The following is a 12563-nucleotide window of genomic DNA, read 5'->3' as shown; positions in this document are numbered from 1 at the left end:
AATAAACATGAGGATCCAGATTTTCATTAATCTGGTATAATTTCATTAAGAAACATATTTAATCAATGAATTTTTGAAGGTAATGAATCAGAGTACCTTCTTTCTGAGAAAGCCACTTTGGCTTACTGTAAAAGATTAAATATGTAGAATATTATGCTTGATGCTTTTTAATTAATATTGTTTAATTACCCATGCTTGATATTGAAGTATTGAAAAAGTTACCCACACAAGGCTGTTTAGCACAGGGCTAAATCGCTGGCTTTTAAAGCAGACCAAGCAGGCCAGCAGCACGGTTCGATTCCCGTAACAGCCTCCCCGAACAGGCGCCGGAATGTGGCGACTAGGGACTTTTCACAGTAACTTCATTGAAGCCTACTCGTGACAATAAGCGATTTTCATTTAATTTAATTGTGTAAACACTTCAAACCACCAAACAAAAGTTTGAAACACTATGTATGCATGGATAACATTCAACACCCTTTCAGCCTTGCATGTACGCTAGATTACTTTTCATTAATGAATACAGGCACTTCAGAATTGTCTGCTACACATTTTATTCCACAGAACATTCAGAGAACGTAACAGCAACTGACCATCTTTCGACACCACAGTACAAAAGAACATTGCACGGTTGACATTTATAGAGCTGCTTGCTCACATTTAATCTTCTGGTTATTTATGACATTATTAACATTCATTTGATGGGGGAATTTGTTATCTCCAGGTAATTCTGTCTGCCATTACGGTTGACCCAGTAAAGCTTATAAGCAGTCAGTGCAAAGACACTGAAGATGATTACTGATCCACCAATTAGGTCATATATGGTTGGAAACATACGGAGGACCAGCAACTGGAGAATCATGGCCACTACGATCTCTAAATGTTGCACTGTGCTAACTAATGCAGGGTGGAATCGATTTAGTGCATAGTAAACACCTAAGAAAGCCACAGTAGAACAAATACAGATCCCTAATAGATATCCCCAGGTTTCCCCATCCAATGGTATAATAGGCTCTTGTAGAATAAACATTGTGGATGCACCCCAAACTGTACCTGTCCATCCAAAGGTGAAAAGAGCAGTCCACATGCTAACTTTTTCTTTGATAGCCCTGTAGATGATCATGGCCAGAGCGGTGGTCAATCCAGCCATTACTGTCATGGTATAGCCAAAAGCTTCCTTCCAAAGGCCCACCAATGAATTATCTTCATCAATAATATTCGGGATCATTACCAGGCAAAGGCCAAAGACACTGCAGACCACTGTGACAATGTCAGTGTAGTCCAAGCGTTCATCTACCAGTAGAAAGGCCAGAATGGCACTGAAGACTGTGGATGTTGCTCTCCACATAATGGTCCCATTGCTCGGGGGCACAATCGCAAAGGAGGTGTAGGCGCAGGTGATGGAGATAACATTGCACACCCCATAAAGAAACAGGCCCATTCTGTATCCTTTGGGTCCAAGAGGATGCTCATTTCCATAGCAGACCACCACAACAGCAAAGATCTGCAGGACAGAACGAATGAAGAGGAGCTCCAACGATGGCACTTTGGACCGATCAGCAGCAAGTCGCGTGACCAATGCAACACAGCCATGGGCCAAGGCAGCCCCGAACAGAGCCACCCAGGTTATTCTTGGCTCAGAGACCACACTTTGTCCAGTATTTTCTGCCTGTTGTTCTATTCCTTTATCTTTCTGTTCTTCTGATAAACTCTGACGAACATCAATTGTCCCAAAGTGTGTTCTTCCTTGTTTTTTCGTGTCACCCAGAAGTTTTTTCTTTGGGTTATCCTCAACATAACTTTCACTGTCTAGGTATGTCTCTTCATTGTACTCTTCTTCAGGCTGTGGGTAATGTGCCGTGTATTTCACAGTCACTGTGTTTGGGTGGATTTTCACTCTTTTCTTCGAAGGCTGTGTTGTCTTAATAGGTGAAGATGCCATTTTTTTGTAGCAGAATCTCTTCCCTGCAGCAAATTTCACAGAAAAGTTAAACCTTCAAATTGTTTGACTTTACTGTACATGTGGAATAGCATTTGTAGTTTATATTATATAGGTAATTGTGTGCCACACCAACTGCTATGTACATTAGAAAGTCCAACTGGTTATTTCAAACGCCTTAATTAAGCTATAACCCTTCCACGAATGTATTAAAACAACAATTCCTTCAACCATAAGAGTACAGGATGCTTCAAGGATCACAATGCTTCAAAGTACCCAATTATGGAAAAGTTTGTTAGTTCATGGGTAGGCATTTCTGGATCAATTTATTACTCACTCAGAATAGGAAAGGAATGAGATGATAAACAGGTGAGTTGATATAGAATATATAAAAACTATAATAATCAACTGGATGTTAAAATCGACACATTTTTAGATATAGATATAGAACATACAGTGCAGAAGGAGGCCATTTGGCCCATTGAGTCTGCACCAACCCACTTAAGCCCACTTCCACCCTATCCCTGTAACCCAATAACTCTTCCTAACCTTTTTGCTCACTAAGGGCAATTTATCATGGCCAATCCACCTAACCTGCACATCTTTGGACTGTAGGAGAAAACCGGAGCACCCAGAGGAAACCCATGCAGACACGGAGAGAATGTGCAGACTCCGCACAGACAGTCACCCAGCAGGGAATCGAATCTGGGACCCTGGTGCTGTGAAGCCACAGTGCTATCCACTTGTGCTACCGTGCAGCCCAATTTTTCAACACTTCATTTTTTGAACAGATCATTCGAGAAATTAATATCAATCAAATGTTAGTGTTAGTAATTTGTAGAAAATCAAGCTACCCTGCCAATACAGCACATTTCGACTGTCCTCTATTCTGTTGCTGCTTGTAGCTGTCCTATCAGGAGATCTGCTGTCATGGTATGCCATGCTCATCTGTCTTGTTCCTTTCTCAGACGTCCACTTTAGCTCATTGGCAACCATGTTGTGACGTTCATCATCCAACTATGTCTAGGCCAACCCTTCCTTCTGCTGCCTCCACTTTGCCCTCCAGATGATCTCTATCTATTATCAGTGTGAGAATAATTTATTATTACATCTTAACAGAGTCATAGAGTTATAGAGATCTTTGGCCCATCATGGTTGCACTGGTCAGAAGCAACATCTAAGTATTCTAATCCCATTTTCCAACAGTTAGCCATTGCCTTGGTATTGCATGGGCACATCTAAATACGTCTCAAATGTATGAAGGTCTCTGCCTTCACTGCTCTTTCAGGCAGTGAGTTTCATACTCCCACCACCGTCTGGGTGAAAAAGTTTCCCTTCACATCCTGTCTAAACCTCCTGCCCCTTACCTTAAATTTATGCCTCCTGGTCACTGATCGCTCCGCCAAGGGGAAAAGTTTCTTTCTGTCTACTCTATCGATTCCCCTCATAATTTTATGCATCTCAATCATATCCCCCCTCAGTCTTCTATGCACGAAGGAAAACAACCCTAGTCTGTACAATCTCACTTCGTAGCTAAAACTCTTCAGCCCATGCAACATCCTGATAATTCTCCTCTGCACATTTTCCATTGGTATCACATCCCTCCTAGCTGTGGCCTAATGTGCCTACCACTCCATTCCCCGACCACACTTTGGCAAATCCGACCACAAGTTGGTATTCCTTCTTCTGGCTTACAAACAGCAACTCAGCGTGCTGAGCCAGACAAGAAAACTGTGCAGGGCTGGTCCGAGGAATCTGAGGACATCCTCTGCGACTGCTTGGAGACTGTGGACTGGTCCATATTCAAGGCCACGGCAGCTAACCTGGATGAGTACGCAACCACCGTCACAGACTTCATCAGTAAGTGTGTCGAGGACTGTGTACCAAAGAAGACAATACGGGTATTCCCCAATCGGCAACCCTGGCTCAACCAAAGGGTTCACTCCCTGCTGAAGACCCGGACGGAGGCATTCAAGTCTGACGACCCTGACCTACATAAGAAATCCAGGTGCGACATACAGAAAGCCATCAGGGATGCAAAAAGACAATACCGCATCAAACTAGAGTCCTGGCCAATGGCACCAACTGACGACGACTCTGGCAGGACCTACACAAGATCTTAGGCTATAAAGCAAGGCCAGACAGAATATCTGGGGCTGGAGCATCCCTACCCAATAATCTGAACAGGTTCTATGCCCGCTTTGAGCAGTCATCCAATGCATCAGTGCCACCCGCCCAACAGCCCTGGACACACCCATACCCACTATTACAGCCTCAGAGGTAGGAGCTGCCTTCTTGAAAGTGAATCTGCGGAAAGCGACAGACTCCAACGGAGTCCCTGGGCAAGCACTCAGAGCCTGCATAGACCAGCTGGCGAGTGTATTCGCAGATAACTACAACACCTCACTCCTCCACTCTGAGGTCCCCACCTCCTTCAAGAAGACCACCGTAATACCAGTACCAAAGAAGAACAAGGTGGCCTCAACGACTACCGACCGGTGGCCCAGACGTCTGTTATCATGAAATGCTTCCAGTCAGGAGACGGATCAATGCCAGCCTCCCAGACAGTCTTGATCCACTGCAGTTTGCCTATCACCGCAACTGGTCCACAGCAGATGCTATCTCACTGGCTCTACAATCAACACTCGAACACCTCGACAACAAGTACACCTATGTAAGACTGCTGTTCACCGACTGCAGCTCCACCTTCACCACCATTATCCCGACAAGACTAATAACCAAACTCTGCAATCTTGGGCTTGACCCCCTCCCTGTGCAGCTGGATCCTTGACTTCCTCACCAACAGACCACAATCTGTTAGGATAGGCAACAACAACTCCTCCACATTAGTCCTCAACATTGGGGCCCCGCAAGAATGTGTGCTCAGTCCTGTACTGTACTCCCTATACACACATGATTGCGTGGCAAGATTTAACTCCAACTCAATCTATAAGTTTGTGGATGACACGACTGTGGTGGGCCGTATCTCAAACAACGCCGAATCAGACTATAGGAGGGAGATAAATCACTTGGTTGCATGGTGTACCGAAAACAACCTCTCTAAATGTCAGAAAGACCAAGGAACAGATAATCAACTTCAGGAAGCGTAGCACGACACAGTCTCCCATCTGCATCAATGGCTCCAAAGTGGAGATGGTCGATAGCTTTAAGTTCCTGGGGGTCACCATCAGTCTGTCCTGGTCCACTCACATTGATGCAACAGTCAAGAAAACCCAACAATGTCTCTACTTCCTACAGAAACTAAAGAAATTTGGCATGTCTGAATCGACTCTCACAAACTTCTGCAGATGTGCGATAGAGAGCATCCTATCCGGTTGCATCACAGCCTGGTATGGCAACTGCTCGATCCAAGATCGCAAGAAACTGCAGGGTGTGGTGAACTCAGCCCAGTGCATCACACAAGCTGGCCACCCCCACATTGATTCTGTATACGCCTTCCACTGCCTCAGGAACGCAGACAGCATTATCAGAGACCCTTTCCACCCAGGCATTGCCTTCTTCCAGACCCTTCCATCAGGCAGAAGGTACAGAAGTCTGAAGAGCCGCACATCCAGACAGAGGAACCGCTTCTTCCCCACAGCTACAAGATTCCTCAACGACTTCCCCTAGAACTGATCTGTTCCCTGTAAGAACACCATTCATGATGCCCTATGCTGCTCTTGCTCATGTATTTGCTTTGTTTGGGCTCTTGTTCCGCACTGTAACCAATCACTGTTTGTTGAAGTACCATTTGTCAATATTCTATGTTGATTATTCTTTTTGTCTACTATGTACGGACTGTGTACGTTCCGTTGGCCACAGAAAAATACTTTTCACTGTGCTTCGGTACATATGACAATAAATCAAATTAAATCAAAGTTTTATACAGTTCCAGCATGACCTCCCTGCTTTTAATCTCTGTACTTCGGCTACTAAAGGCACATCTACCATATGCCTTCTTAACCACAGAGGGAAATATTTTCTCTTCATTTTGCCTATTTCATGTTGCAGGCAAACACCGAGATCACTCAGATTAGCAATAACTGGGGCGTTTTATGTTTATTACCGCAAAGGTATTTAAAAAGGCATCTTCAGAAAACACAAATACTGCCAACTTTGAGCAACCAACTGTTATTGAATCAGGGACTCCAGAAATGCATTATTAAGTATTCCCTCTGCTGGACAGACATCTGGAGAAGGCAGTTGATTGGTGTGGCTTGGTATCTTTATATGGGACTTACATTAGAACCATTTGTGTGGTTATAGATTTTTTGTTTAAAAGTAGTGTTCCCGAAAGCAGTGGGGACCAGTTGGTGGTGATGGTGGGAAGCAGATGATGGAATCATTAAACACAAACTTCAGAGACGCTATAGTCAGCGGCAGATCAAAGGCATCCTCCCCTGAGTTGGAAGAAAGATGCCCGGAAAGATCTAACCATCTCTGTGGCGGGAATTTCCCATTTTTCCAATGGCAGTTTAAATCTGGCACCAGGTTTAGTGGATATATTGGCACTCAGCGGTCTGCAGGATTTCTACAAATAGGTGGACTGAGAAGTTGCTGTCAGTTTCAATGGCTGTGAATGTTGGTAGTTTAGCTGGCATCACCATTGTGAAATCTGTGCCAGAGCCTAGGATTTCCATAACTAAAAAAATGTAATGGAAATTTAAAATGAAATAGAAAATGCAGGGCAATATATTGCAAATATTATCCACTTTAATTCTGATCTGTCTGATATACTGGCTCAGGAGGTGACGGTTGGATCTGAAGCCTTTAATATTTGCAGAGGATCCCAGGGAGTGTGCCATATTTGTATGGAGTGGCAAGGCGTGTGTCAATATGGACAAGGATCCTTAAACAGAATAACATGAAAGCTCCTGGTCTCATTGCAAAAAAGGCATTGATAAGGCTCTCATATGCTTTTTAATCCTGTTCATTCCTCTTTTTGCTTATTTGTGTAAACACTCTCTTGAGTTTTATCTTGACCCTTTGTTCCAGAAATAATGCTGCCTTGCCAGTCTTCCTTTCCACTATGATGTACTTTTTCACTGACATTAGAAAACGTAGGGTTGTCAGCGCTTAACCAGCATTTGAAAGAGTTCATCTTTTCTCATCCATTCTTTTTGACATTCGTTACTTATACATCAAGATTTCTTAAAATAAAACTGACAGCTACGGCTCTTGGTCATTCATTTGACCAGCTGAAAGGCTGCTTCAGGAATCATTTCCTTTGTTTACAACCCCTACATTTGAATGAGGAACAAAAATGTTTGGACACAATTTCAATTATCCACAGATCTGCAAAAGAAACCGTATACACTGACAACCTGGAGTGGTTACCAATCACCTTCCCTCATTCTATAACAGAAATTCATCATTCAGAAATGGAACAAAAAACATTAAAACGTGAATTGTTTCTGATGGAACATTGGATAGCTAACCAGAACGGCAGTAATAAACTAATCCAAGCAATACATGAATAGCTGGTTTCCGCATTCACTGGAGATTTTAAAGTGTGTCTCAATGTTCATGAGGGGGTCCTTCACAACAAAAAAATAAAGTCAACTGTTTCCTAAGACAGAAGTGAGTGCTTGTTAAAATTATGTTTTACTGCAAATGTGAATTATGTTAAAGTTTGCTTTTTATGTTTGTGTTGTCAAGGCAAGTAATTATTTGCCAATGCATTATTTGCCAAGGGCAACACGGTAGCATTGTGGATAGCACAATGGCTTCACAGCTCCAGGGTCCCAGGTTTGATTCCGGCTTGGGTCACTGTCTGTGTGGAGTTTGCACAGCCTCCCCGTGTGTGCGTGGGTTTCCTCCGGGTGCTCCGGTTTCCTCCCACAGTCCAAAGATGTGCAGGTTAGGTGGATTGGCCATGATAAATTGCCCTTAATGTCCAAAATTGCCCTTAGTGTTGGGTGGGGTTACTGGGTTATTGGGATAGGGTGGAGGTGTTGAACTTGGGTAGGGTGCACTTTCCAAGAGCCGGTGCAGACTCGATGGGCCGAATGGCCTCCTTCTGCACTGTAAATTCTATGATCTATGATCATAGTAACTGTTAAATCAGGGAACAGAAACTGGACAGAGATCCCTAAAATGTGACTGAGAAGTCTCAATAGTCAGACTTGCAGGTCACCTCTGTAAGGTTGGTCTTAAACTTAATTATCTCCATTATTTTCCGTAACTGTGCTAACAGAAACCCAAAGTATTGGCTTTCTTTTGTATAATGATGCACCATCACCTGAGGGCTACAAGAGCTGATTCCTTTCAATTCCATGACAGGAACCTTGAGATTAACTTGCAGAGTTCCCCTCCAAGCCACTCACCATCCTGACTTGGAAATATATCGCTGTTCCTTCACTGTCCCTGGGTCAAAATCATGGAACTCTGTCCCTAACAGCCACAACCTTCTCAAGGGGCAATTAGGGATGGGTATAAGGGTTGGCTGAGCCAGCAAAATCCACATCCATGAATTAATTTTAAAATGGCAGACTTACTTAAAATCCATTCGATATTAACTGTGATGAGTTGTGTGTTGTAATTTACTTTATTAAATCAAATGAGAATTGTATTCATAAATGTCGATGTAATGACCGCCGATTGGATTTGTATCGAGGCAGCAATATGGCAGGGAGGAATCCTAACAAAGGTGATGGAACTGGATTGAATCAGTTTTGTTTGTAGGATCTGTTCCTATCCTAACAGGTTAGCACCTGGAATCCCTTTCACCATCATGGAGGGATCTACATCACTGTTCAGGCTGCCAAACTGTGCTTGGGACAGTGCCTTAATCAGAAAATGGGGACACAGGAAAATAATAAGCATAGGCTCTGTTTAACATTGAAAAGAAGCACTGCCTAAATTGAATAAAAATTCACTCTGTGAAATTGTTTTTGCTCAGTTGGCCTCATTACAAACAGGAGTTCCTCATTACAGGGAAAAATGTAACCCAGGCAGAGTCACAGCGGAATATTCCCTGTGGAATAATTTACAGCAGATTTTGAGTGGTGTTGGCGTGTCTATTATGTCAGCCCATGGCTCCATTACTCCATGCATCCTTACATTCTGGTCCTCCAGGTCAAGTGACAATGGTCTCGAAAGCTGAACGCTGAAGCGTGTTTGGGCTGATTGTGTGGTGAATTCTCTTTAAGGTTAAGATCTGTACCAATTATTTTCTTGATCTAGCTTCCTGAGTGCAGGTAAGCAATAAGGAAGCTAGACAGTCCGTGCGATCAAGTGGTGACTACTTGATACATGCACATTTCAGGGGAATAAATTTTTTTTTCTTTTCTTTTTTTTAAAAATTTAGATTACCCAATTATTTTTTCTATTAAGGGGCAATTTAGCATGGCCAATCCACCTACTCTGCACATTTTTGGGTTGTGGGGGCGAAACCCACGCAGACACGGGGAGAATGTGCAAACTCCACACGGACAGTGACCCAGAGCCGGGATCGAACCTGGGACCTCAGCGCCGTGAGGCGGTTATGCTAACCACTAGGCCACCGTGCTGCCCTTTTCAGGGGAATAAATGAGTACAATCGCTGATGATGGAATAATTGCACATTCGATTCAACAGTTTGGGTTTGGAGTGAAGGACAGAATGTTATTTTGCAAAGAAAAGGGCCAGGTATTTATAAGTGTTGGATTTCTCCTTCCTGACACTACTAACACACAGTTGTGCATTTCCAATATTTTCATTTCAAGCAACACGTTTAAATTAAATGTTACAATATGTAAAAAGCAAATGCTGGAAAGACTCAGGAGGCATCTGTGGCAAACGAAAGGTTGCAGCAAATGTTGATCCGGTGACTTGCTGTCTTTCCCCTCTCTCTCTCTCTCTTCCACAGAGGTTGTTGTGTCTTTCCAGCTCTTGCTGTTTTTATTTCAGGTTGCCGGTATCCAGAGTATTCAGCTTTTCTTGTATCGCCTTCTAGTCGACGCAGAGAAATGCTGGGGCAGGCACACAGATTGACACCAGGATGGAGCTGGCCTCTGTCCTGGCCAGTCTTTCTCTGTCTCTCCCGTTCACACAATGGTTTGGGAGCCCCACAGTGTGTGTGTGCTCAGTGGAGACTCCGACTGCACCCAGAAAGCGACAGCACAACAGTTAATTGGCCAGCACACCAATGAATCCGAGCGGAATGAAGACTGTTAAGCTGTAAACGGTCCACTGCTGCCTTGAAAAAGCAGCTCGTCAGAAAATGTTCGAAAATAAGGTGGCATCGGTCACGGTATTCACACCCAACGTGAGGTCCTTACTGATGACTTTAATCTTGGGTGGGTGTCGATACCACAACATCGTCTGCTTTTTGTCCAGCAATCCTGGGCAAATTCCACCGTGTTTGCCAGCTTGTGGGACCCGTTAGAAAATGCACAATGAGGGACTGGCAGCTGACATTCAATTCTGCAAAGAAAACCACTGGAATGTGCACACCTCCAACAAGCCACTTTGTCAGAAGCGGTTGAAGGACTTTGTGCAAAACCGCAGACAATTAGTCAATTATTTTCTATGAAGGGGATGATAATGTCTGCACATTAAATACCATCTTTAGATAATGAGCAATGCCACCTTGAAACAGGTAGCTCGCTAGGAGTTAGGCTGGGGTGCCCTGTCCTAAATGTGGATCACACTGACAAGTCAGCTTCTTCCCCTGCTCCAGGTGGACACGGGGGTTGAACACATTGGTGGCGGCAAGCCGGAGTTGAACGTGCTGGAAGGCGGGCGCCCTTGGAGCAGGGGAAGAAGCCACGCGCCCCGGGAGAGCAGGCAGCAAGCAAACATGCTGTGGTGGTGGTGGGGGGGGGGGGGGGGGGGGGGGGACAGCTCGCTCCAGATGTTCCGAGAGCCCTGGTTACCCCTCTCCTTTCCCCAGGGCAGAGCAGCATGAATTCAAGCAGATCCCCGCACTTCCAAAGCCACTGGGGGAATGAATGAGAACCTGGCTAGCGAAAGTAACACTGACTGCTGAGGTAAAGGACACAGTAAGTGCTAAATGGAATCGAAACAAACGCATAGAGACCCCCCCCCCCTCCCCCCGCTCCGTGCACGGAAGAGGGAGCTAACCCCCCCCCCCCCCCCCCCCTCCCCTCCTCCCCCGGCCCACTGGCCTCTCTCTCCAGCTCTGTCTCCAGCACATTGGACAGTAACAGGGAAACAGGACATTACCTTCCCCTGTCTTGTCGGATCACTGAGGACTTGCAATGGTGCTCAAAGCAGTCGGGTTAAACAGTGACGAGACGGTGCACAGGCTCCTGCCATCACTCCCACAGGGCTGGCACCGAGCAGACAGGCGTTGGAGATGTTCCCGGGACCGGGAATGTGGACGGAGGGAAGGAGGGAAGGGAGAGATGCACCGCGTTTTCTCTCTCTTTTACTCTTTTACAGGTTACCTGAGCAGAAGGCGCCAGGGGGAGATGCTGCACGCCAGAGATGGCCGTGTTTCCAAAGCTTTAACCTCTCTCCCTCTCTTCTCTGTCTCCTTCACCGGGACTGAGGAGGAGCCAAACAGCTGCAAGAGAAACTGGAAAGGGGGGCAAAGCAAGGAGTGCATGCGCACAGGAGGCTGGAGTCCTTCCATTCAACAGCCCGGAGGTGACTGAGAGCATCAGCAAAACAACTTCGCCTTCACAGCCTGATGGAGAGATGTCGAATGTTCCCGGGTCACTCTCATGTCTGCCTGGCAGCATCGTGCACACAAATTCTGTGCAAAAAAAGTTCAGCACTGACCATTCAATCCCAAATGATTCCCAATCCTATCCATTCAGGTAGAAATCCAGAGAAATCCCGAATTCAGTTTGGTACAGGATGTCACTTCGGTCTAATCAAACCCCGGGTCTGTCATTAATCCCGCTAAAGCAACATTATTTGAGAAGATTCATTTTTGATGTATTTTTCTTCAAGCGAAAAATAGCCATTGCAGAATAATTGCAGCGTCACATCTGGCTGGATCACATCAAGCCGTGTCGTCCTTGCCTCGGTCAGAGCTATCCACTATTCCAGGACTATCCTGGAGAGCACAGGTAACCTCCCAGCTCTTTTCCCATCTCCTTCAGCCCCTCTCTCCTGCCTCCATCACTGTCATCTCAAACAGCAAGAGTAAGGAGCTTAGGGATTTCTTTGTCACTGAGATTGAGGCCATTGCCCCAGCTGTCTGTTATTTCTCCATCATTTCCCTGATGTAAGCCCCCCCCCCCTCTCTATCCTCCACTGAACCCACACCTTTCTCTAGTTTCCCTTCTATTTCCTTTCATACCTTACATAGAATTTACAGTGCAGAAGGAGGCCATTCAGCCCATCAAGTCTGCACCGGCTCTTGGAAAGAGCACCTACCCAAGCCCACACCATCCATTCCCCATAACCCAGTAACCCCACTTAACCAACACTAAGGGCAATTTTGGACACTAAGGGCAATTTAGCATGGCCAATCCACCAAATTTGCCCATCTTTGGACTGTGGGAGGAAACCGGAGCACCCGGAGGAAACCCACGCACACAGGGGGAGAACGTGCAGACTCCGCAGACAGTGACCCAGCCGGGAATCGAACCTGGGACTCTGGAGCTGTGAAGCAATTGTGCTAACCACTATGCTACCATGCTGACCTCTGAGTCCATCTTGTCAATGA

The 12563-nt window shown here is 45.3% G+C and overlaps 1 protein-coding gene across 2 annotated transcripts; it reads right to left on the bottom strand.

Moving 5' to 3' along the window:
- Nucleotides 1–537: 537 nt before the first annotated feature.
- Nucleotides 538–11973, bottom strand: LOC119976315 (solute carrier family 35 member G2-like). 2 transcript variants are annotated; one of them, XM_038816758.1, is made up of 2 exons: nt 11332–11973; nt 538–1965 (listed from the first exon to the last, which is right to left on the bottom strand). In XM_038816758.1, the coding sequence occupies exon 2, from the start codon at nt 1940–1942 to the stop codon at nt 695–697; it is 1248 nt and encodes a 415-aa protein (XP_038672686.1). In that variant the 5' UTR covers nt 1943–1965; nt 11332–11973; the 3' UTR covers nt 538–694. The 2 variants fall into 2 exon arrangements, with proteins under 2 accessions (XP_038672686.1, XP_038672687.1); XM_038816759.1 differs by lacking the exon at nt 11332–11973 and adding an exon at nt 11108–11295.
- Nucleotides 11974–12563: the final 590 nt, after the last annotated feature.

Source organism: Scyliorhinus canicula, chromosome 13 (genome assembly GCF_902713615.1).
Source record: "Scyliorhinus canicula chromosome 13, sScyCan1.1, whole genome shotgun sequence".
NCBI lineage: Eukaryota > Metazoa > Chordata > Chondrichthyes > Carcharhiniformes > Scyliorhinidae > Scyliorhinus > Scyliorhinus canicula.
Note: the sequence above shows the minus strand (reverse complement) of the source record. Positions and strands in the feature narration are given on the sequence as shown.

Excerpts from the sequence above, each read along its gene's own strand:
- LOC119976315 (XM_038816758.1), bottom strand. The coding sequence starts at position 1,942 with ATGGCATCTTCACCTATTAAGACAACACAGCCTTCGAAGAAAAGAGTG.